The sequence below is a fragment of the Cotesia glomerata genome, linkage group LG3 (genome assembly GCF_020080835.1).
Source record: "Cotesia glomerata isolate CgM1 linkage group LG3, MPM_Cglom_v2.3, whole genome shotgun sequence".
Classification (NCBI taxonomy): domain Eukaryota; kingdom Metazoa; phylum Arthropoda; class Insecta; order Hymenoptera; family Braconidae; genus Cotesia; species Cotesia glomerata.
The window spans coordinates 12,731,420-12,758,959 of record NC_058160.1 but is presented as its reverse complement, the minus strand read 5'-3'; the positions used below and the strand labels follow the sequence as shown (position 1 = coordinate 12,758,959).

The 27,540-nt window shown below is 32.8% G+C and overlaps 1 protein-coding gene and 2 long non-coding RNA genes across 3 annotated transcripts in view; 2 read left to right on the top strand and 1 right to left on the bottom strand.

The window, feature by feature from the left end:
- LOC123262178 overlaps positions 1 to 25,786 on the top strand; it is a 32,150-nt gene extending 6,364 nt beyond the window's left edge. The window contains exons 2-7 of the mRNA XM_044724311.1: positions 13,870 to 14,116; positions 14,183 to 14,385; positions 14,485 to 14,688; positions 14,913 to 15,140; positions 21,711 to 22,165; positions 22,236 to 25,786. Coding sequence (XP_044580246.1) covers positions 13,870 to 14,116; positions 14,183 to 14,385; positions 14,485 to 14,688; positions 14,913 to 15,140; positions 21,711 to 22,165; positions 22,236 to 24,170 — 3,272 coding nt within the window. The 3' untranslated portion in view covers positions 24,171 to 25,786. The remainder of the gene's footprint in view (positions 1 to 13,869; positions 14,117 to 14,182; positions 14,386 to 14,484; positions 14,689 to 14,912; positions 15,141 to 21,710; positions 22,166 to 22,235) is intronic.
- On the bottom strand, positions 1,213 to 2,083 carry LOC123262183. Its single transcript, XR_006508879.1, has 3 exons — positions 1,736 to 2,083; positions 1,451 to 1,469; positions 1,213 to 1,300 (listed from the first exon to the last, which is right to left on the bottom strand). It is a non-coding gene; the product is annotated as an uncharacterized LOC123262183 (long non-coding RNA).
- Positions 15,891 to 16,174, top strand: LOC123262181. Its single transcript, XR_006508878.1, has 2 exons — positions 15,891 to 15,930; positions 16,082 to 16,174. It is a non-coding gene; the product is annotated as an uncharacterized LOC123262181 (long non-coding RNA).
- Positions 25,787 to 27,540: the final 1,754 nt, after the last annotated feature.

Sequence of the window (27,540 nt, the reverse complement as noted above, 5' to 3'; positions counted from 1 at the left end):
GAACGCCACAAACACGTTTGTCACGGGAGTCCTCTCAGACCTGCGGTCCATAGAAAGAAGAAGAGCGAATGACGCCAATTAGAAGGAAGAAAGAATAACACCTTAGCCATCAGAAGAAAGAGCAGTAGCTAGATCCTCCCTTCACGAAGTAATGCCTGACGGCGGTTTCCATGAGGGATTAGGGGAAAGAGGAAAAGGGGTTTAGGGTTTAGTGGGTAGGGGCGCTAGCGTCGAGTTTTAGTATGACACTGCGTCGAGTCGCCACATATCCAGGCCAAACAGCTATGCCTAGAATCCGTAAAAAGGATTCCCCCCCCCTTAAAAAAAAAACACACGCACACACACACACACACACACACACGCACACATACACACACACGCGCGCGCGCGCGTACATACAGACGTACGGACATCATCGTAAAAATAGTCAGGATAGCTTCGGAGTTCAGAAATGGTCCCCCTTTATAAGCATGTGATTGTTGTGCAAACGTGCTTGTAAATCTACTTCTGTAGTACGTTTCTGTTCGTCAGAAACTGTATTTTCAGAAAATCCATGGGTGGGAGAAATAATCTCTATCCCATTAACTAGATTTCACAAAATAATATATTTATTTGTTGCCGTAAGATGGACGACGGAGTAGTCAGGATAGCTTCTTAGGGCTACAAAACATCGAGATCTGTTGAAACCTCGATTTTTGCAGAACAGGGTGAAACCAATAACTTCCCGATTTTCCGAAAATCATTGATTTTCGTAGCAGGAAGTTAAAAAGTTCAATTAACTAACTGAAATGTTATAATTAAAGACATTCAAGAATTACACTTTTACGCCATCTACTAATAATCAGGTCAATATATTTGATAAACAGTATAAATTATGTTGGTTGTAGTAATATGAAAAAGAAGATACTTTGAGGTCAGGCCTTAAAGTATCGGTAGCTACATGAAAACAAAATTCAGTTAATTAGGTGGGATGTCAAAATTAAAAACATTAAAGAAGTACACTTTTTCGCTATCTACTGATAATCAAGCCAAGATATTCAATAGACACTATAAATTATGTTGCTGGCAGTACTATGAAGAAGAAGATACTTTGAGGACGGATATCAAAAAATCATCCACCGTATGTAAAAGAACTAGGGAAACGATTGACCGTAAAGCTCATCCCTGCAACTTTCTGAAATTTTATACTTCAGCGCTCAAAATCGCACTTATTCGCTCCGAGTGAAGCCATGGTAGGGGAAATTAAATCGACTGAAGCGTTTGTAGTGGTTACTTTCGGAGTTACGGGAGGCTATTATTCCTAAAATTGTAAGCAAGTACACGTGGAAGTATTTATTTTGTTTTAATTTTAATAAATTAAAAAAAAAATGAGACACCAGAGTTGTTGTCTCAAAAAATACCAACAGAAATATTTACTGCATTCTTTTTTATTTTTTATCATTATACGTACTTGTTGTTGATTCGTTTAACTAAAAAACAAAACTGCAATTATTACACTGATAAAAGGATTTATTAACTATTAATAATTTAATTTATTTAAAGACAATTATTTAATTTATTAAACTTTAATAAATATTTTTTAACATTCAATAAATATTTAGTAAAAAGGTATATTAAAAAGGTTAATTTATTTAGTGAATTGAATTATTATCATGTATTCCAGCTATAGGATTATAAAAAGTGTCATATGAAAATTGCTATTTTTGCTTTTCATTTTAAATAAATATTTGATAACAGTTAAAAAATATTCATTAACAAACAAATCGGTCTATCGGTGTATAAAATTGTCACATATTTTTTATAACTTTTTTTTACAATTATTTATTAAATTTATTTATTTTTATGTTTCTTGCTATTGACATACGATTGAAAACATACTCTGACAGCCTCCCGTAGGTCATATTTTGACTGGCGTTGGAGTCACACTCATAACGAGTTACGTTTTTGAGCTCTCCGAGCTCAAAAGTTTGCTAGAAGTTTAATAAAAACACACACATCCACACATATATATACATACATACATACAAACATATTGACACTCTCGCAAGAGTAGTCAGGACAGGTTCCTAGGACCTCAAAACGTCAAGATCTAATGAAAATTCGATTTTCGCAAAACGGGGTAAGACTAACAGTTTCAAGAAATTTGCTTTTTTCGACATGTCGAGAGTAGAGTAGTACCTCAACGCTTCGCTTATGCGGTGTGCAATAAAATACACTAACGAATTGTATTTTGCCATCTACTAAAAACTAAGTTAAGATATTTCATAGACAATATAAATTGAGAGGATAACGTACCGAGAAAAAATATCAGGTCTGATATTTTTCGAAAAAGTTAAAAAAGAAAAATAAGAATCATTTTTCTCCTAATTTTTTAAATAATAAATCCTTTTATTACGAAAAATAAAAATTACGACTATTATTTCCAACGTTATACCAAGTTATATAAGTATTCTCTAATCGCTTTATTTTCATGGTTTTTTCTGATAAAAATATCGCTTTGGAAAAAACTAGTAGGATCTTATCGATAATGTTTCGGAGTTTTCATAACCTGATTGATATTTGTACAGACGTTCGCTTTGATTGACGATATCCCCACGAAAAATTATCGTACACACTTTTCTAGCATTCAAATATTATTACTTCTAATACTTATCAGTTTATTTTACAATCAGGATTTTCATTGATCTATGTGTCTGATACATCAGATTTCTATTTTGGAATTCGCGAAGAAAGATTCTTTTTCAGGTATTACAAATTTCAGTAAATAATAATGGAAACAATGTCAGTCAAAAAATATTTTTTTTCTCAGTTGAAACAAGGTAGCATTGATTCAACTGAACAATTTGATACGATTAAAAATGACTTAAAATTGAATTATTTGATATCCTTCGAAATCATAGGAATTATTCGGAATAATTCGTTTTTTGCACGTAGAATAAGCAACATCATTTTGTTTAAACAAAGATGTATCGAACGTATCTACTATTATACTGAGAGTGGAAATTCTATTAATTTTTCTGAAATTCAATGCATAACGAATATTTAATAATAATCCATCAATTAATATTTTCTCGCAATTTAATGATGCATTGGGGATGGATCTGAGATTAAACTTCTTTCGATTAATAGAAAATAAGAACCTGTACTGTGTCAATCTCGAAAATAAAGTCCGCGGAAACCCCTCATGACTAGAAGATTCATTGCGGACGGTCCGCATAAGCCTCTTATAAAGTATGAAAAATCATATAAAGAGTCTTCAAAAACCCCGTACTATATATACAGTCCTTGTAAATAGTCCGCGAAAGTCACGTAAATATGAAATATTTAGTGCGGACGGTCTGCCCACATGATTAATATTTTATATACTTCCTTCAGAAAGTCCGCAATAGTCACGTACAAGCAAGAACCTTAATGCGGACAGTCTGCGAAAACGATATTATTATCCGGACTTACTGCGGACTGTCCGCATTAGCGACAAAAGTCCGCGATAGTCACAAGTTATGACGAAAAAGGTCCGCGAAACCCCATACGATAAACATATATATATATATATATATATATATATATATATATATATATATATATATATATATATATATATATATATTTATATTGTAACGGGTGTTTTTCCGCTCATTGGCCCCTTAATTAATTTAATAGAAATAAAACAATACCTAGCAAAAATGATTCTAAATTAACAAGGGCGCCACCAGGATTTTGTATCTCGGTTCCTGGAACCGGAAACCAGAGCTGAGCTTATAATCTACAGGGAGAGAGAGTGGAGGAAGGTGGTCTGAAAGAAATAAATTTTTATTTAACAAAAATGACCGGTATTTATTTAACAACAAAATATGATAACAACTCGTGCCCTTGCACGTACACCGCTCACTTACAACTAATTTACTTACAACTAAACTTACTTCACGCTTTCCCCCGGAAAGTCGCTACTACAACTGATATCTAACGGAGGATTTCGGGCTAAAACCGGCGACTCCGACTTATCAACAAGACACCTCGTACAGACATCAGTGTACGAGGGCTTATCAACAACGCCTGGCTACAGAAGCAACAGCCTAGTGACTGCAACGTAAGCCAAGAAGCCTCTGCAGCTCACGCACACACTCCACACTATCGTTACGTCGCGCTGTCCACCGGACCCTCACGCTCTATCAAAATTCTTAATCCTGACGGTACCCTCTTATGGAGTGTCTATACCGCAGTTTCTAACCAAGTCGCGCTGTCCACCGGACCCTCACGCTCTATGCCAGCGAAACACCTCGCAAACGGACTGCTTGCTTGCGAAGGAACGCTGGTAGCATTCACACACACATAACCCACGCGTCTCACACACACACTGACTCTACTTTACTTTTATTTTCTGGATTACAAAATTACTCCAAAAAAGTCAACGTTCAATTCTTACTAAAATTATTCAGTCATTAGCTCGAGATTAAAATCATAAACAATTTTCACAACTAATAATTTAATTCTCAAAAAAAATCTACACTAAAAACCGACGCTTGAATTTATTCCAAATTATCCACGAGTTTAATACTCAGTACATTAAATAAAATTTTAGGAACAATATTGACGTAAAATTTTACTCCAATTTCAACTCGGAATTTTATTTCTTAAATTTTGAATAAATTCTTAAGAATAATTCTTTGTAAAATTCTAACTAAATTTTCTCGGACGTAATCCACACTGATAAATAGTTTTTATAAATAATTCCAATAATAATTTTAGTCTTCCATAGTTCAATATATAAATGACCACGTGGAATTTTTTGATTTATAAATAATTAATAAAGCAATTTGTCTCAATATAAAATAAATTCACGAAAAATTATCCACGGTTAATTCGATCTCAATTGCGTCGAAACTCAGTAGCCGATTCTCAATACTTAATTTTCCAAATAATAAAATAGTTTCCAAAATTAATACGATATCAATATTTAATTCCAGATAATAAATAGTCTTAATAAAAGATAATTCAATTGTTGTAAATAGTAATAATAATCCAGTTGTTAATTTTACGATTTATTGCGTAATAAAATTCACAAGGAATTTGCGCGCTCAAAATGGATGCCGGCGTTCGTTAACGCGTAGCACGTTTTGACCTCGGGTACTGAATACTATGTCGTGTCGATTGGAACCTTCTCGGTGTTCAGAATTTAATTAATATAAAATATATTTATTTAAACCAATCTCAAGATGTTAATAATTATTAACCAACTGTATTAATAAAATTAATTATTCACGACTTGCAAACCCAAGAGGTCTAGAACATTCCTCGGGTATAAACCCCCAGGGGAACGCTCCCAGCAATTAACGAATCAATTCAATTAAATAATTAATTATTATTGAGCAAAATTATTAAACAATTGAATTATCCAAACTTGAATAAATAAAATGAGAAGTAGTGTATTTGATGAGCCGGGTATATGGCCCCAAGGCTCATCATTACCAAAGTCCAATACCTGGTGTAAATTTGGTTGAAGAAACTCTATGGTTGATACTCGCTTCCTTCTTTGGACTTCTTGATGTTACTCGTTCCAACACTTTACTACTTCTCCGGACACCACGCATGGCTCGTCTATATAACGACCCCAAAAATACCCCCTCCTGCTCTCTCTCTAGGCCCGAAGATCGATGCGCTCAAATGCTAGTCGAAAAGTTATCGATCTCTGGCGACTTATCGATTAAGGGTAATTTACCCTGTTACATATATATATATATATATATACTAGCTGACCCGGCAAACGTTGTTTTGCCATGTGAATAATTTCTAGAAAATTTCTAGTGTAGAAAAAAAATTACTAACTTATTGGAAGTGTATAAGGATGTGGAATATGAGTGAAAAAGGCCTGGAGCGCTGTGAACGATGAGGGAATGTTGTTTAAAAATAACAAAACACCAAACATTAATTGTTTTAATTTATTAAAAGTAATAATTATTTATATAATTAATTAATTACATAATATTAATCTCTTAATGCTGCAGCGTGAACAATATTTTTTGTTAGCCCGTCTTTAGCTAATACAAACAAACTTGATGGTTTACCTACTCGAGAGCATGCAACGTATAATTGTCCGTGTGAAAAACATGGTGTGCTCAAATCTAAGCCACAAACAGACATTGTATGGCCTTGGGATTTATTAATAGTCATTGCAAATGCCACTCTAATCGGAAATTGAATACGCTTAAATTGAATTTGCACATCTGTGGGTATAATAGGTATTCGAGGTGTCAATATATTTTCACCTCGAAACTTGCCATTTAAAATGGTGCCTTCGATAACGTTTTTCATTAATTTTTTAATGACTAATCGCGTACCGTTGCATAGCCGTGGCGGGTTCAAATTACGAAGCAAAATAATTGGAGATCCAACCTTCAATTGTAAGTTATGTGGTGGCATGCCTGGCAAATCTAGTGAGTTCAAAAACTCTGTTGGAAAATTGACAGTTTCAGTGTCATCGCAAACTGTATCAATAGATTTATATGATACCAAGTCCCCTGGCAATAACTGTTGTATCTTCAGATTTAAAATGTCAACGTCCACATTTTTTGCAGCTAACATTGCTCTTTCTGCAAGCCACTCGAGATTTATGTAATTCGTGTGTACATCGGGAAATATTTGTTCAATGAGAGCATCTTGCGAATCAATGATTGTGCAGAAATCATTCGCTAATTTTATGTATCCAATTTCAGCTATAGTGACTTTTCCATCGCCGATATCTAAGAGTTGTTTTGAGAATGTTTCAGCGGATGGATCTTGAAGCATTTAAACGCGCTTATTTACTTTCAGCTGTACTATTTCAACATTACGCCACAATGTCGATGATTTTAAGCAGGCGTTGATTTCATCAGCGTATGTTGAACGTGGAATGACGGGAAGTGTTTGTCTGAAGTCACCTGAAAGGACTAACAGAGTGCCACCAAATAGTTTGTCGTTGTTTTTAATATCTTTCAATGTCCTGTTCAACGCCTCAAGCGAATGTTTGTGTGCCATAGTACATTCATCCCAGATGATAATTTTACTCTGTTTCAGCACTGTGGCTATGGACGATTGTTTTTTTATGTTGCACACTGCGTCAGGGTTATTTTGAATATTTAGTGGTAGCTTAATTACTGAATGAACTGTTCTGCCTCCATCCAATAAAGTTGCCGCAATGCCCGATGATGCAACGGCCAATGCGATGCCATTATTGGATCGTATTTTGGCGAGAATTAGCGAAATAAGGAATGTCTTGCCAGTTCCACCTGGTGCATCTAAAAAGAAGAACCCACCTTGTCCTGCTGAAACTGCGAGCATAATGCGGTCGTAAATGGTTCTTTGTTCCTCATTCATTAGTGGGACATTGCGAAATGACTGAGTGGTAAGTTGGCAATGATAATCCAAAGATCCTCAATAGCAATCAATGCTTCATTGTACATATCGTCGCTGAATGTTATCGCTAGATCGTTACACCGTGTACGATGTTGATGCAATATATCATTAGTCATTGAATCTTTGTGATTATCCCACAATATCTTTGCTCGGGCTGGAAAACATGTAGTCAACACTATAGCGAATAGTAGACGAATTTGTATTGCTGTACAGTTCAATTCTGCTTCAGCAAGCATACATTTCCACTTATTGTCATCTTCTAGCAAGCCGAGTGCAAGGCATGCATCTTTATACGTTGTATACTGTTGCCCATTCACTTTACGTATATCTTGAAATGACAATGGACCAGTAACATTAACCAACAATAATCGAAGATAAAAGCACTCAGTTTGTCTTGGATTCACTGTAAATACTCGCCCCAAGGCGTTTGATTTGAATAAATTGGGACATGCATCAACTGGTGAGCCTTGCTTGCGGGGTATCCATTGTTTTGTTTGAGCCCATGTGAAATAGCGTGGTACTTGTGAATAGAGTAAAGTACGTGCAAAGGCACCAAAATCATCCGCACTATTACAGAATTCAAAAAATTCAGTGAGTGTAGTTTTTGGTGGATTTATAGCACGATCAATCGCTGACTCGTTTGTGAAATATACACGCTGACCATTTTCAAGATGAACGGCTAACTGAACAACTGCTGGATCCCGTTCATGAATTGGAAAACCAAAGATACGCCAAACAGCTTCATTGGAGCTGATGTACCGACCTATTTGGTAGAGCGTTATTTCATCGTTTTTATTTACTGGAGGAGCATTCACATTGGTATTTTCCACTCTAAACACCGCCATGTCACTGCCTTTATGGACATACTTGCAAATGTATTTGATGCTCTTCACAGAACTGCAGAACTCAACATTAATATGAGCATTGTATGTTTTGCTCAGCAGGGGCGAATATGGCACGACCCAACGATTGTCAATATCAATGTCTGTGTTGCTGATGTTTTTAATAAATAATTGTCCGCCATTATCTGGATTCCTTCGACGATATATTGGATATCCGTCGACATTTGTGATTGTATCGTTAGTGAAATCTTTAGGGAAATTTTTTGTACATTTTCCATCTGACATGCAAGGCGATGAACGATTAAAAGTACCGCATGGGCAATGAATCATGTTTGCTGTAACAATATCAAACAGCAATTGATCAGTAGACGGATCGGGAATTTCTGCAGAAATTATATTATCTATTTCTTCAGGACGGATTTTGTCGATTAACCAAACCAAAATGTGGGCATGAGGTAATCCTCGCTTTTGCCACTCAACCGAATACAGCCAGCAACGTGTGGGACCAAATACATGTGATTTAATAATAAAATTTATTAATGACTTCAGCTTTTGTCTAAACACACGTGCTGTAATGTCATGACGATGTATTGCATTTTGGCCAGGCAACAGCAAAGATGTAATCTCTGGCCATTTTGGATTACATGTGAACGTGATAAATAAACACGGTCGCCCATATTCGCGCACGAAAGTCAGAGCATCCTGTATATGACGTGGACTGCTTACGTACGATGATGGTAGAATGACAGAGTTACCAATTTCGGCGGCGTCGGCGTTGTTGACAATAGCGTCTCGCAAGTGAATGTACTCTTCCACACGTAGCTTGAGTTGATTATATCGTAAGTATCGTAGTCGTTCACCTTCTATCTTCGCGTACATGTCGACCATGAATTGTTGACAAAGCTCTCGAAATCGTAGAATGACGTTATTCAGCCCGCGTCTAATCATCAATCTATACGCATAATAATCCTTCAAGCTAACGTTCTTGTTTGTTTCGGCTTCTGTAATAATATATTCATAAATATTAATTTAAGTTAATTGCGTTTAATAATTTAATTGCTTTGTTAAAAGTGTAACAATCAAATTCATAATCAATGAGCCTATTTTATGATAAACTTGGCCTCTGATTTTAAATGTAGAATTGTATTGTTGACCATTTGCATTAGTATTTTGAACTATTTCTGTTGCTCCGAACGATGTCATTTGAAAGCATGAGTTGAATGTTCGAATGGACTTCAGGAACACGTTAGAATCTGGATCTGTGCCGATAAGCAAACCTTTCAATGGTTCTGGTGGTGTTTCAATTACAGCTAGTTGTATCTTCCCTGACGCGCAACACATCTCGGCTGGTTCATTTTTGAATTTCAAAGCATGACAATACGGGCATTCTTTGTCCATACCACCAATTACTACTTTTGAATGAGCATAATATTCAATATCGGGCTCATACTGGAATGCTAGACGTCGTTGTTCTAATCTCATGACTTCATTGCGTTCAGTTCGTGTATCGTCTGATTGTTCTTGACGCAATTGCGCCATTCTCACACGCGCTCCAGTATTTTCTTCCTGAACTTGTTCTTCGGTTCTTTGGGCTCTTCTATTTCGAATGCTTCTAGATTTATTTGTATCACGGCTCAAATTGGCCCTTTTGCGTTTTGTTGGCATTGTTCACTGTACAATAAAAAACACACATGAATAGAACTGATTGAATTATTTAATTATTATATTAATCATTTATTTTTGTTTAACCGATAGAAAAAACATTCAATAGAAATTTATATGAGGAGTTGCGCCTTCGGGCTTGATCGCTCCAACTCGTGTAAATTCGTGTCACACCATGGCTGTCGCTCATGCGCGCCCTGGTTAGCGGGAGAGAAGCCGGCTCGCGTGGCGGGCGGAAAGCAGTTGTGCTTGGACGCTTGTACTAGTACGACTACTCTGTGTCAATCGTTTTCTGATTTATCACGTATAATACGCATTTACTTTAACACTTAAAATTTTCATTAAATATTATTAGTTTCATTAATTTCAATTACCAATTAAATTCTCGAATCATTAAATTTCATTAGTAATTATTCAGTGAGTTAAATAAATCAAAATTAATAAGTGACGCCACGCGGTTATTGCGCGCCATATTGAGAAAGGATTGCATCAGCCACGCGGCTTTAGTCAATCCATAGTTAATACGCAATACTTATAATAAATTACATTAAATTCATCGTTCGACATTTAACCATCATTCTATCAAATCAAATTTCATCAATTATTCAATTCTGACGTCAAATTATCTAATTAGTTCCTACACTAATAATTATAATCTATCAGTATTTACACTGACGTTGTACGTCGATTAATTAGTATTGCACTATCAATCGACTCTAGTTAATTTAAAAGTTAGCGTCAATTCACGAATTCTGAATTAATACATTTTGCGTTTCTAAGAAGGTTGAGCTCACCTCGTGTTGATTGCGACGGCAATTTACACATAGTCTTATTCGCACTACACGCTTTGCGTTCTTACTTGTACATTTTTTCATTCGAGGAGGTTTTTTCTCAGTGCAACTAAGTTTTCCTCCTCTGGGGATAAATAAATCTTCATTTTATTCCCCTACAAATCGACGCACAATTTATTTAATATCCTAATCCCAAATTAACTATAATTTTCAAAACAATTACGGAAACTATCCTAAGTGGATAGTTTTCGACAAAACAATTTTATCTTTGATTACATTAAATATACATGTAAAAATGAGATAGTTTCACGAAAGCGAAAAATTTTATGTTTTTTAATTATATCGAAAATACATATTGTTAGAAATAGTGAAAAAAAAAATTCTGTCGAAGTTAGAGCTCTTATAAGTAAACACAAAAAAAATTTCCCAATTGTAATAAAAATCTAACTTTCACCGAATTCGTTTTTCACCATTCCCAACAATATTTTCGTTATAAATAAGAAAGAATAATTTTTGATTTTATAATAAACGTAAAAAATAATTTATACTTACAACTCAATAGCCGTTGTTTGCGGGAACTCGTGACACGTGTTGAGTATTTTAGAGGTTATGTAAGTCTTTTAATTAACTGATTGAGCGATTTACACTCAAAATTAATAATTTTATTAGTTATTAATAATTAATTATATTCAATAATATTAGTTATTAATAAATAAATAATAAAGTTATTCGAGAATATATTTGATATGAGAGTTACACTGAGATAGTAAAAATGTTTAACTACTACGCTTGAAGCATAAACACTAATAATAGCCGAAAACTGTAGAGGTAACATCCCTACTCCGTGCTGTTTACAGGGTGAGAAGTGACACCGGTAGACACATGGAGGGGATAACTTACCAAGTGATAATAATTGATGTTATCGAGCGGGATAGAAAATGATAAAATTATGAAAATGACTATTAAAAAGCAAGGGTTGGTGATAAAAAAATGCAAATTTAGAGTTGTATGTATTTTTTGATGCCACATAATAAAAAAAAAATTAAAAAAAAATTTTTGGGGTGAACACCCCTTATTACTTAGAGGTTAGAAAAATAGATAGTAGCCGATTCTCAGGCTTACTGAATATGCATAAAAAATTTCATGAGAATCGGTCAAGCCGTTTCGGAGGAGTATGGGAACGAACATTGTGACACGAGAATTTTATATATTAGAAGATATATAAATATTTTTTCTCGGGTAGGAAGCTTCCCTGACTATTCCCGCGATGGTGTCCGTATGTCTGCGTGCGCGCGCGCGCGCGTGTGTGTGTGTGTGTGTGTGTGTGTGTGTGTGTGTGTGTGTGTGTGTGTGTATGGACTATGTAAACCTCTCATAACTTTTGAACGACTTGACCGATTTAATCGCGATTGGTGCTATTCGAAAGGGCTTGACTGAACTTAGATTTTTAATACAACTTGGACCAATTCAGATCGGTAGAATTTGAGAAATCTCAAAAAAACTACAAAAAAAAATTTTTTCAAAAGTGATTTTTTTTTAATAACTTTTAAACGGCTCTACCGATCGATTCCAAAAAACAATCAGCTCTTAGCATAAAAAAACCACGTCGATCGCCGCCGGCCCGGTTAAAATCAGTTGATTCGTTTGTGAGTTATCGTTGACGAAAGAAAACTGAAAAAATAATTTTTTTGGAATTACTCCGAAATTCCTAGTTCGATCAAGGGCTTGGTCAAAATTAGATTTTGAATGCAATTTAGTTGGATTCGGACCAGTAGATTTTGAGAAATCTCAAAAAAACGAAGAAAAAAAAATTTTTCAAATATGGTTTTTTTGGAATAATTTTTAAACGGCTTTACCAATCTATTTCAAAAACTAATCAGCTCTTAACATAAAAAAACTACGTCGATCGCCGCCAAGTCGGTCGAAATCGGTTGATTCGTTCGAGAGATATCGTGAACGAAAGAAACCCGAAAAATGAGGCTAAAGAAACTGCGTCGAATGCCGCCAACCGCATGAAAATTGGTTGACTTATTCAAAAGTTATTGCGGTTTGAAAATTAAAAAAATAGTTGTTCTATGAAACTTCTATTAGACTTTTGAGCTCGAAGAGCTCAAAAGCATAGAAAAGCTATCTCTCTGAGCTCGTAGAGCTCAAAATAACACATAAATTATATTTTTGAGCTTGAAGAGCTCAGAAACATCATAAGTATCATTTTAAGCGCCTAGGTATGGAATTAGCGGGAAGTTACGGGGGGATAGCCTTCAGGTTCAACCGTTTACCTAATTTTTTTTTTCTTGACTTTCCTACCTAAGCGGCACAAAAATTTTTTTGGTAATGTTTTATTGAATATAAGTTGACAATGATTAATTTTTAACTTCTTGTTGAATAAAATCTTCCGAAGAGTCAAAATTGAAGTAGGGGAGAGGTGCTGCAATTGTAACAAAAATTTTTATTTTTTTTATTCCATTTGCTTTTTTTAAGATAGTAAACTTAGAAACTGTCAGAAAGTTAGTTGATAGCATCTTTTATGTGATTGACTTAGTTAATTAGTAAAAAGTCAATGTTAAGTTAGTAAAAAGTTAATTTAACTTAAGTCAGGGACCAAGATGGCGGCGCGCATGGGTTGCAATTATAACACAGTGCAGGGGCAATTGTAACACGGGTCGAAATAGATATTTTTCATCAAATTGCTTTTATTATATAGTCTTAATACGTACTATTATACTTCATTAACTCTTAAAGTAAAGTATTTAAACTTATAGTATATAATATATTTGGATCTTTAATATAAATTATTAAACATTTATAAAACTACACTATTCCAGAGTAGATTTGTGGCGCATTAGAAAAAAAATTTGTTATTAAAAAAATTGTGAAGTGTACAAAAAAAAGTTTTCACGCGTATTTTCAACAATTCTCAATATTTTGATATTGGAACAAAATTAATAACTGAAACTTTGATCTAATCAATAAATTACTATTTCGAAGAAGTTAAATAAAGAATAATAATAATTTTTGGTTTTTTTAATAGTTTTTTATTGAGGGTTACAATTGCCCCTTGTTACAACTGCAGCACCTCTCCCCTACTTGAAATATTCAGATTTTACAAACCATTCGCACATTTCTACAATTAATAGATATTATTATGTCATAATAAATTTTATAAATTAAATTTATGATTAAAGATTTTCAAGTTCAAACTGAAGCATTGCCATCAGTTTTGGATGAGTCACCAGATGAAAGACACGATGCAGAAATTTTTCGAGCAGTGTTTGAGTCAATGAAGCAGTGGGAATTACATAAAAAACGTTCTATGCGAAAAAAAAGAGAAACATCTCGAGTATGCTATGAAAATGTTGGGTGTTTTGAAGATACTGGACCATTTAGTTATTTAGAAATGCTTCCTTCACCACCTAAAGATGTCGGTACAAGGTAAAAATTCTTATTCTATATTAATTATTCGAGGCGGTCTTTATACACAAATTTTTTTTGATCCAGATTTTACGTTTATGGAAGTCGAAAAGCTAGATCAGTACCGATGGAAGTTTCTGCTGACGATGTAGCAAATGATGTAGCAAATAATGCAATTGATCCTCAATTACCTACAAAAATAATCGTTCATGGTTTTGGATCTGATTGTGACAATGTTTGGGTATACGAGATGCGATCGGCACTTATGTCAGTACATGACTGTAACATTGGTTTGTATTGAGTACAATAAAAAAATTTCCCTTGTTATGATTTAGTTAATACTTAAAATTTTTAATCAGTGCTCTTTAAAAACAAATAATAAAATTTAGTATGTGTTGACTGGAGTCCTGGAAGTGCGATACCAAATTATGTAAGAGCGGCAGCTAATACAAGACTAGTAGGAAGACAGTTAGCACAATTTGTACGAGGTCTCAATGTATCTCTGGATATGGTTCATATGATTGGATTTAGTTTAGGTGCACATGTTGCAGGTTTTGCTGGTTCAGAGCTTTCTAATGTCTCCAGAATTACTGGTAATTACAAATTTGATATAAATTTTTCTATAACTGTCATGTAACAGTTGGAAAATCGTGGAGCTAAAAAATGGAAAATATAAATGATATCTACTATATGATTGACTTACTGATTGATCTACTTAAAAAGTAATATTTCAAGACTTGATATAGATTTAGAAAAATTTATACTTGTTTCAGATAAAACAAACTATCTTAAAAAATGTATTTGTTCGAGTTTATAGGTCTGGACCCTGCTGGACCTCTATTTGAAACTCAAGATCCACAAGTAAGGCTCGATAATATGGACGCTCATTTCGTTGATGTGATACACAGTAATGGGGAACAATTAATTCTCGGTGGCTTGGGATCATGGCAGCCAATGGGTGACGTTGATTTTTATCCAAACGGTGGAAGAATGCAAACCGGATGTTCCAATCTATTTTTGGGGGCAGTATCTGATTTTATTTGGTGTAAGTAAAATACTTTCAATAAATTAAAACTACCCTAGTAGAAATAATCGAGTTTTCACTGGATATTCGCTATGAGTGTGACTGCAGCGCCAGTCAAAATATGAACTACGGGAGGCTGTCAGAGTATGTTTTTATACGTATGTCAATAGCAAGAAACATAAAAATAAATAAATTTTATAAATAATTGTAAAAAAAAAAGTTATAAAAAATATGTGACAATTTTATACACCGATAGAAGGATTTGTTTGTTAATGAATATTTTTTAACTGTTAGCAAATATTTATTTAAAATCAAAAGCAAAAATAGCATTTTCTTTTGACACTTTTTATAATCCTATAGCTGGAATACATGATAATAATTCAATTCACTAAATAAATTAACCTTTTTAATATTTATAAATACAAAAGATAATTATGAGCTATGATAGAATTCGGTATTTTACAATAAACGTTATTATAATGTAATATAATTAATACAAATAATTTATAAAAATGATTTTTGTTTATAAGAAATCTTCATATCATATGATATTACAAGCAAAACAAATTCACTCAACAAAATATTTATTAACTGTTAGTAAATATTCGTTAACTATTAATAAATAGTTATTAACTATTCATAAATGTACTTTCCTACCAAATAAATATTTATTGAATGTTAAAAAATATTTATTAAAGTTTAATAAATTAAATAATTGTCTTCAAATAAATTAAATTATTAATAGTTAATAAATCCTTTTATCAGTGTAATAATTGCAGTTTTGTTTTTTAGTTAAACGAATCAACAACAAGTACGTATAATGATAAAAAATAAAAAAGATTGCAGTAAATATTTCTGCTGGTATTTTTTAAGACACAACAACTCTGGTGTCTCATTTTTTTTTAATTTATTAAAATTAAAACAAAATAAATACTTCCACGTGTACTTACTTACAATTTTAGGAATAATAGCCTCCCGTAACTCCGAAAGTAACCACTGCGAACGCTTCAGTCGATTTCATTTCCCCTACCATGGCTTCACTCAGAGCGAATAAACCAGTAACTGGCCAGTGATATCGAGTAAAAACTTGAAATCGCGCCACCTACAACTAAGTCATAAACATTAGTTACACCGACAGTGTATCTTTACTAGTGTGTGTATGTTTTTTTATTTTTTTTGTTAACCTGTACGCATCATTATTGTAATTATTATTATTAAAAAACAGTATAAATCAATCAAAATTAGTGTTTATTAACGTGTAAATAATTTCCAGTATATATTTCAAAATGGATACAGTGAAAAAAAATGACACAATATATAAATTGCGACTGTGGGCATTAAAAACAAATCTCCAATTCAAAATAATTATTTTCTTATTCTATTGTTAGATTTATTATTAGTCTATCAGACTAATGATGTTATCTATTTTATAATGTACACATAAATGAAACTTTTTTATATCATATCGTTTATTAAACATTATTTTGAATTTATTTGACAATTTTAATAACGCCTAATAACCTCAGAATTCGAAACTGACAGTTTCACTAAAGCCGCCATAATGTTTTGTTAGATCTCTAGTAAAACTGGCCAGTTACCAGACAGAAACTAGATATTACACTGGCCAGTTACTGGTTTAAGTCTAGTAAAACTGGCCAGTTACTGGCTAAAAACTTGATTTCATTTCTACTAGGGTATATTTCAAATATCAATTAAATCGAATTAAAACTATAGTTTTCAGTTTTATTAGCTATAGTAAAATGTGATGAATTCAAATAGTCGCTTTTTAAGGGGACCTTCCTCTAAAATATTATAAGTTTTTATGATTAGTTATAAACTTATTAAAAATTGTTTGTACATTAGAAAATCTCGATTAATAATAGTCGTAATTACAAAGAATCTTGGTACTGCAGTAAAAAGAAACTTATCAGGCGTGTATTTTTGGATTTGTAAACTTTTTTAATTTTCAAATTGTAAATAAAAAATCTGAAAACTAAAATCTAACTATTTATAAATGTTTTTATCTTTTGTTTTTTTTTTTAACTTTCCGCTAAGAAAATTGAAAATTTTCGAAAATCGGGAAGTTGTTGGTTTTATCCCGTTTTTCGAAAATCGAGTTTTCGTCAGATCTCGACGTTTTGAGATCCTAGGAAGCTTCCCTGACTATTCCCGTGATGGTGTCACTACGTCTGTATGTATGTATGTATGTATGTATGTATGTATGTATGTATGTATGTGTGTGTGTGTGTGTGTGTGTGTGTGTGTGTGTGTGTGTGTTTTTTTTTTTTTTTTTTTTTTTTTCTTCCCTTTTAGGGGGGGGAATCCTTTTTACGGATTCTAGGCATAGTTGTTTGGCCTGGATATGTGGCGACTCGACGCAGCGTCATACTAAAAACTCGACGCTAACGCCCCTACCCACTAAACCCTAAACCCCTTTCTCTTCTATCCTCTGATCCCCCATGGTACCGCCGTAAGGCATTTCTTCGCTGGGGGAGGAATTAGCTGCCGCTCTTCCTTCTGGTGGCTAAGATGTTATTTCTTCCTTCTAGATTCTGTCTTTTGCTCTTTTTCTCTCGATGGAACGCAGCTCTGTAAGCACTTCTGTGACAAAAGTGTTCGTTGCATTCCAGGCAGCTTCTGAAGACAGCATTGCTTCTACGACTGACTCTGGTTGACTTCTCCTCTTCAAGATCCTCTCCAGCTCCTCACGTTGTGGATTAAAACGCGAGCACTCGAAAAACACGTGCTCCGCATCTTCAGTGACTCCAGGGCAGGACGGGCACTCCGGAGAATCGTCATGCCTAAAGCGGTGAAGATAAGCCCGAAAACAGCCATGTCCTGACAACATCTGCGTTAGGTAGTAGTTGACCTCTCCGTGTTTCCGGTTCAGCCAAATGTCGATCTTTGGTATGAGACGATGCGTCCATCTACCCTTCTCTGCGGCATCCCACTGAGATTGCCATCGTGCGATGCTGTGCTGTCTTTGTTCCGTTCTGAGTTCTTCTGCGCTCAGTGTTGTTGACCTCTTTCGTTGGTAAAGGTTCCTTCTTTCTTCAGCTAGGACTCTGAGAGGTAGAGTTCCAGAAATTACGCACACTGCTTCCTCAGATATTGTGCGGAAGGCGCAAGCTACTCTTAGGGCACTCAGGCGATATACTGGTCCAGCCTTTCTCCATGCTTCTTGTAATTCTAGCGCATCGGCCCAAATGGATATTCCGTACGTAAGCACTGATGTGACTACAGTTGCCAACAATAGTCTCCTGCTCTGCTTTGGGCCTCCGACGTTAGGCATCAATCGTGCGAGGCTTGCCCTTACTACTGACGCTTTGGCACTGACGTGTTCCACTTGCTGTTTAAAGTTGAGACGGGCATCAAGCATCACTCCCAAATATCGTCACTATGTGTGTGTGTGTGTGTATGTATGTGTGTGTGTGTGTGTGTGTGGGTGGATGTATGTTTGAAAATTTAAATAATAGTTGTTAATTTGTAATAAATAATTGTTAATTTGTAATAGCGCCTTAATAATTACTACAATACCATCGTAGTACGTAGTTTGGGTGGGGAGAATAAAAAGAAGGGAAAAGTAAGTAAAGTATCGAGAGTATAAGAATGGACTGAGAAAGGTGGATGGTGGAAGGGGTCCGGTAGCTTAACTGGTAGAGCTCCTGATATGTTATCAGGGAGATTCAGGTTCGATTCCTGGCTTGGTAACCTACCCCATTTATTTTTTCAAAGTTTATCTTTGCTCTCATGTAGTTTCTTTCATTTTATTTGATTTGTTTAACATCTTTACAACTCGAACAGATACCACAAAACTTCCAGCTTTACTAGTATTCAATTTCCATGGACCCCATAGAACTAATGCAAAGAGAAAATGTCTCTCGACCAATAGTGCAGATGGAATGTCCATCGCTTGACTTGAATAAGGTTCACTAGTCACTTGACCAGTAGGCATGAAAAACTTTAATTTAAATAATAGTGTTTTATTAAACTTCTACCAAGCTTTTGAACTCAAAAAGCTTTAGGTTGACCCTCAAGCTCAAAATAACACATTAATCGTAATTTTGAGCTCGAAGAGCTTAAAAACGTCAAAAGTGCAATTTTGAGCGCTTAGATATGGAATTATCGGGACGTTGCAGGGATGGCCTTTAGGGTCAACCGTTTTCCTAATTTTTTTTTTTTTTCTTATACTACTTAACCCTTCAGTACCCTCGCTATGAGAATTTTTCTCACGCAACAACATTCAACTTATAGGATGTCGCTGCAGTGCAAGTGAGACACTAAAAAGAACGTGGGTACTGAAGGGTTAACAACTTAGGGGGCATTCTAAGAATGATTAGAATTATCTGTTTATTTGAATTTTTTTAACACTACGACTGAAAAATTTGTCAATTTAATGACATTTTTCATCTATTGGAAAAATATTTTATCTTTTGATTACGGAAGTATAGGACGTACAGTCCGTTCACTGAGTTTCATCTCACAATGCATATATATAGCTATACTATAGTACGTGACTTGAGAAGGATTAATTTTGTTCGAGACTGTACTTTCAGAAAACTTAACAAGTTTTTACTAGTGATTTAATGAAATTTAGTTTACCGAAATAATCTTTTATGCATTAAATAACTGTATTATTATCAAATAATTGATAATTTATTTTAAATTTGAATAAAATAATAAGTTTTTTAATTTTAAATATTTTTTAAAAAGTTTGGCAACGCAATAAATTTTATCGCGGTTGCGCATGCGTTGACTGCTCTATTCGTGTTTGTGATGTGTACGTGTGTATTATGTTTGCAAGTAATGCTATTAAAAATATTAAAATATTAAAGCATTAAAATATTGATTATTTAATTATGTTATGTTTTATAATAAATAACAACAATTTTATAATACTTTTCTTAACCTATTTGACATTTCTTTTAACCTATTTCCATTGCCATTCGGCTTATAAGGCCTTGGCATATATATGTTGAAATAAATAAATAAATATTTCATTGAAGCTTTAAATTTCCCGCGCGACCCACCATGTGCGGCGTTGCCGTCAACATAACCCACATTTGCTATGGCTGACTATTTTTTTAAAATTTAGATTTTTCAAACTCAATTATTTTTATAACTAAGTACCCTCAACTTAATTTTATTTTTTCAATAATTTTTGAAAAATTTTTTTTTTCTTACAATGAGTTTTTCAAAACTTTCTCATTATTTTTTCATCATGAAATTTATTAAAACAAGAGTAATTGTGAGATTTGGTATGTCATTACAATGTTAAATGACCTGTTTTAAATCTTGTTTTATAACTAAACTATGAACCCTAGGTCACTGAAATTTTAACACAACACGTATTAAATATATTTCTATCGATCCTAAAAATTTTAAATTTATCTCATTATTTCGACTTAACTCCCATACCTCCTTAAGGGGTTTTATCCAGTTGCGCGCAAAAACACGTTTTTTCATAAATTTTTTTTTTTTTTTTCAGAAAGACCTTTTATTCAAAATTTATATAAAAAATAAATCACAAAATAATTTTCTTGTAGGTTCAAGACTTTCTATCTTACTGTAAAGATATTATTGTACTGAGATTCATAAAAAAATACAATTTTACAATTCTATGTGTATAATCTTTGATGTGAGTGAAATAATAGAAGTTAGTCGATGTGTGCGCATCACACAAAAGCTACTGGATGGATTTTGATCAATTTTTAAAAATTTTACTTCGTATAGACACTTGGTTCTAAATTACGATAGAAAGTTAAAATTATAATAAAATTAGTTTGATCTAAGTATATAGTTGTATGTATCTAAACTGAAGTGAAGATGATAATACATTTGACTCTTCAGCTCGAAATAAAATTAATTTAGAGAGATTTAGAGAAATTAAAATTTTGAGTTTAGGAAACACGGTCATCAATATTGGTTTGATTACTTTTACATACTTACACATGCACCCATGTGAAAAATCAACAGACAATTTATACCATAAATAAATGATATGAGTTTTCGTGAAAAAAAAATTTCACTAATTTTAGACGAATTTCGTAAAATCGAGATTATCGGAATCATTACACCGCAGCCGAGGAATATACAATACTTTTGTAACAAATTGTAAAAGAATTGTCCGGAAGCGTAGTGCATTAAGTCTATATTTTTATATAAATAAAAAACAGTGCTCCAAAAAATAATTTTTTTCCTTCTTTAAAGCCACATTAGAAGCTAGAAAAATTTTTCCAGAAGAGAAGTTGAATACTCCAATTCACTAAAGAGAGAACTCGATTTTCGAAATCGGGATAAAACTAACAACTTCCCAATTATTTAATTTTCAATTTTCTTAAAGGGAAATTAAAAAATATATCAACGTAACTATTTTTGAATTAAAAAGAAGTTTTAAGATAATATGAATTTATTATAACACCCTATTATAGATATATAGTTTGTACTAGGTTATTGCTTTTATATTGTTTTAGTTTGTTTTTTCTAAGGGTTATTATGTATGGAGTCACCTTTTATATATAAAAGGTGACTCTATAATCACTCTAAAATCACGGATAAGTAAATCAAATATTTATTTCTAATTATTTATAGCTAGCTCAATTGAAGGAAGATCACTATGCAATCACCGACGAGCATATAAATTTTTCACTGATTCGGTTAGTCCGAAATGTCGCTTTCCGGCATTTCCATGTGAAAAAGGATACAATGGTTTTCTACAAGGTGAATGTTTCCCTTGTGGTCCTGATAGACTTTGTGGCGATATGGGTTATTATAGTGACACTTCAAATGCTCGAGGACAATTGTATTTAATAACTCGAGAAGAAGAACCGTTTTGCGCTCTTCAATATCAAATAAAAGTATACAATAGTCATGGAAAAAGACCTACAAAAAGTTATGGAAAGCTACAAGTTACACTTATTGGGTCTGGGTCTTTCAATGAGACTTTTACTATGACCCGAAAAGATGACGAAGAATTATTAGTTGGAACGATTCTTCATAAAATAGTTGTACCTCATCCAGTCATAGTGAACTTAAAAGCAGTCGAGGTAAAAAAGTAAAATAATATTCAAACAGTAATATTCATCTTATAAAACAATGATTCAATGATTTTTTCAGATAAAATACACTGCATATAGTGGCTGGATTTCATCTGGTCTTGTTTCCTGGGACATTGACAAAATATCCGTCCTAGATAGTTTTGGTAAAAGCATATCTGTTTGCAAAAAAAGCCTTACTCTCGAATCTGAAAATTCGGTTTATTTATCATTATATCCGGGTGAATGTAACATTCCAATAGAATTAGATGATTATACCTCAAATAACCATAGTTTGTCATCAACAACTTTAACAAATCCCCAAGAAGATTTAATTGACAAAACGTTTAATGAAAAAGTTGATTCACATAATATTGGGCCTTTTGTAAAGAATCAAAATTTTGAATCAGAAAATAAATTTTCTGTGCAAATGTTATCGGATGAAAATAATTTTTCACAGACAAACATGGGTCCATTTACAAAAAATCAAAATTTAAAAATGACATTAATCGATAAAACAAATCAATTTAGTCAAAGTGAGAATCACAAACTGATTCATCAGGATACAAATAAAGATAACTCTAAATTTTGGTCATCTGTTATTTATGATAATAGATCAAATTTATTAGGAAATCCACTAGTTGAAATGGGAAGAGGATTTTCTGATGCTAGATATGTTATTTCTACTTCCACCACTTCTTCTGTACCTCCAGATTCAACACCGTCAATTAATTTTATAAGTGAAATACATGAGCCAGTATTAAAAGTCAATAAACATGAGACTGGTAGATCAATGCGGCTACCTGAGGTAACTGAGCCACTTTTAAGACCTCGTATTATCAGGCAAAATATTGAAAAGTCAGAAGTACCTGAAAAAAAAGTAGAAAATTCTAATTCAGATGCTGAGAGTAAGAAAGAAACAAACAAAGGATTCACTGTCCAATTATTACCGGAAAAGCTTGCTAACATTTTAGAACAAGCGGAAAAATATGCTCGGCGTACGTTTTTGCCGCTTATATCACAATATACACCGAGTTTTATTGATGAACGAGGTGAAAAACTAAAATATTTTCCTTCATTGACGAACATTAGTGAAGATAATAGTTCATCTGAAAATCATATTATTTCTACGACTTTACTACCAACTCAAGATAACTATAAGGATTCACAAGATATAAAAATTATAGATGCTACAAACAGATCAAAAAAAAATATTAATTTTGAATTGTTTGAAAAAACAGTCAATAATAAAATAATATCGTCTAAGTTTGAATTGTCGAAAGTATTAGGTAATAATACCAATAAAAATAGTGGGCTTAATATTGATGAGACACGAGACTTGGACAAATCTATAGATCAATCAAATAATTGGGTGCCTATCAGTAAAAATTTATTTGATGGTCGATCCATAAGAACGAATACCGATAATTTGCCATTATTAGAAAACCCTGTTAAAATATTGGAATCTTATAGTAAATCATCACTTGATAAGAGTACTTCTAATAATAGTATAAATAATTATACTAATAACAATAGCAATAGTAATGATAATAATAATAATAATAATAATAATAATAATAATAATAATAATAATAATAACAGTTTTAACGGCTGGATACCGATTAATAAACAATTGGACATGAAAATAAATAAAATGGAAACCAAAGATAAAATAGATGTCACCTCGGTTAATCGAAAAGTCACATTGTCTCCAGAGTCTAAGTTTGACAGCTTCCAAACTCGTGAATTCTATCCGCCATTAACTGCTTCAAACCGTACACTAAAACATTTATCTACTGATACAGCTTTGAACGGAGAAAATTTGTTTAAGGTTTCAGGAGTAGCCGATAACAGTGAATCTATCAGAATCAGTCAACAGAAAAATCTTACACTGTCACCAGTTGTATCACCTATAGGTGGACGTAAAGAAAGTTTATCAATAATCCCATTTGCGCCGCTTATTTCTGAGATTGAAACTGAGCCAATATCAACTATTAAATCTAATGACAATTCATGAGTTTACTAATACTGATGTGTACACGACTATTTTTTTCTGTGATTCTGATACATGATATCGATTCGATAAATTGGTAAACATATTACTATTATTTAAGATTAAAAACAATCCAATAAAATTGCGGACAGTTTAGTGATAACTGAATTGTTTTCAAGTGATTTTAGCGTAAGTTTTACTTTTATGAAAACGAAAAAGAATAAGAATGAATTTCATACAATAGATTTCGATTTTGAGCACACCATTACATTAGAAACTAAACAGTGAAGAAAATCCAAAAGTAAATGCCTCACACACTCTCTTATATTCAATAGGATACTTTTATTAGCCACATCGTAAAAGAAGAACTATAAAATTACTTTTAAGTACAAAACAAATACGCAAGTAAAATCGAAATGCAAAAAAATAACTGAACCTGAAGGTTTTATTATTTTTGAACTAAAAACACTTGAAAATATATCTAGCTCTTTGAGAGTTCAATAATTTACCTATGCGGGTAGTATTTCACAACATTGGAAAACTTTTGAACTTCGTTGTTCGAATGAACTTATCGAACTTAAAAAATATTAGCCATAGAATACCACATGATTAACCACAAATCGATCTGACTAGAAATTCGGAAGCTAAAAAATCTGAAAAACGGTTGACCCTACAGGTCATCCTTGAACTTCCCACTGTTTTCAAGTTTGAAACGCTCGAAAAATTTCCTATTATGACGTCTTGAGCTCTTCAAGCTCACAAATTCAACTTCTGTAAATATTCAATTTCGAAAATCTAGAAGTTGTATTGATAAAATCTTCGTCGATAATTTCGAGTTCCGATATCTCTCGAGCGAACCAATCGATTTTGATGCGGTTTGCGGCGTTCGACACAGTCTTTGACCACAAAAAGATAAATTATGATTTAAAACGATTCACCCAGAAATTTCAAAGTTATGTAACAAAAAAAAATTTTTATAATTTTTTCGATAACGGTATTCCTTAAACAAATCAATTGAAATTGATGCAGTTCGGCAATCAACGATACTTTTCGAGATTAAGAGCTGATAAGATTTTTAAAATAATCGGTGTAGCAGTTTGATAGGTACTCCAATGCAACATTGTTACTTTCCTGCTATTAAAGTTAATGATTTTCAAAAAATCGGGAAGTTTATTGGTTTCACCATAGTTTGCAAAAATCGACTTCTCATCAGATCTCCACATTTTGAGGTCCTAGAAAGCTATTCTGACTATTCCTACGAGGATGTCCCTTCGTATGTATGTATGTGTGTGAGTGACTGAAACGCGATTCACAGCATTCGTTAGTTCTGTTGCCATTAGATTTCATGTAAATTTGAACCACTTCGGCCAGGTAAATTTTTTTGAAAAATTTTAGAAATAAAGTAAAAAAAATTGATTTTTGGCGATAATTTTTAAACAAGTGTATCGATCAATTCTGAAAACTAATCAGATTTTAACCTCAAAAAACAATATTGATTAGCGCAAATCGCATCAAAATTGTTTTATTCGTTTAAGAGAAATCGTTGTCTAAAAATTTGGAAAAAATTACTTTTTTTTATACAACTTCAAAATTTCAAATCGTATAGCAAGTGAGAAATAATCTTTTCGTGCTCAAAAAACTGCACGGAAAAAAAATCCTATGAAAAATTACAACAGTAACATCGTAATCCAGGACTAGACTTTCAGTAACTTGATTTTTACGATGCTGCTGTCTACAGAATACAATTTGAATTATTGAAAATTACGATGTTATTTAGTAAATTTTTTTTCCGCAAGAGCAAGTGAATAAGGACGCATACTATATGTTTTTATAAAAGAGAGACAGAGTCCAGTAGTTTGCGACGCCACCACCGAAAGATGACCAACTACTGTATAGAGGGTCTTATTATGTGACTGAAAAAAAACTTACATATTCCTTCCGATAGTGTAAGGTAGGGATGGAAAGATTTTTCAAAGGATCGATTTTCGATTCCGATTTCAATTTTATATTTTTCGATTCTAAGAATCGATTAGTCGAGCGCAAAAATCGATTCTTTCGATTTTAATCGATTCTTTCGATTTTAATCGATTCTAAATTAAAAGATCAATAATTTTTATAGTTAATAAATTTATTTATCAAATCACGATGCCATAAATGGATAATACAAATTTATTGAATAAAACATAAAAATAGTTAAGAAGAATTATATTTCTTAATTTTTGAATAACGTGTCAAGCATATCACATTAAATTTTAAAACTTATTAAAATAATTTACGTTAAAACATTCTTCATATATTAAGTGCTAAATAAATTCAAAATTGAGAAGAACGGTTGACTCTGAAGACCATCTCTGTAACTTCCCGCTAATTTCATACCTATGCGCTTAAAATTCCACTTATGATGTTTTTGAGCTCTTCGAGCTCAAAAGTCTGATAACAGATTGATAGAACACTATTTTTTGAATTTTCAAACCGTCATACTGATATTATACTTGAGCTGCTTCGCACATTAATTACATTGGACAACAGTAGATCCGTTGTTTACTTTTTTAATATAAATCAACACGGTGCTGGACGCTACTTTAATGAATATATCGCATTACAGATGCCATAAGGGCGTATAAAAATACGAATATAATGAATATATCGCATTACATATAATGAATATATCGCATTACATATATCGCAATACGAAATAATGAATATATCGCATTACAGATGCCATAAGGGCGTATAAAAAATTATACGCCCTTATGGCATCCGGGAATCATAAGGGCGTGTAATGAAAATTCTGTTTTTTTTTTAAGTCCAAAAAAAATTTTTAGTTCGAAGAAAAATTTTTTTTTGTATTTCTCGACGTTTCAGGTAAAAATAAGTTGATTCCCGAAAGAAAAATTTTTTTATACGCCCTTATGGCTCCCGGGACCCGAGAAAAAATGTTTCTATATAATCATATATAATTGTATATAATTATATATGACTATATATGATTATATATGGAATCACATATATAATTATATACAATTATATATAATCATACATGATTATATATGGAATTGTATATAAGATTATATATAATTATATATGACTATATATGGATCAATATACAGCCATGCAGGATTATATATAGTTCCATATACAATTATATATAAGTATATATAATTATATATAATCATACATGATTATATACCGAATTGTATATGAGGTTATATATAATCATATATAATTATATATGACTCTATATGGAGCAATATACAACCAAGCAAGATTATATAGTTCCATATATAATTATATATAACCATACATGATTATATATGGAATTTTATATGAGGTCATATATAATCATATATAATTATATATGACTATATATGGAGCAATATACAGCCAAGCAAGA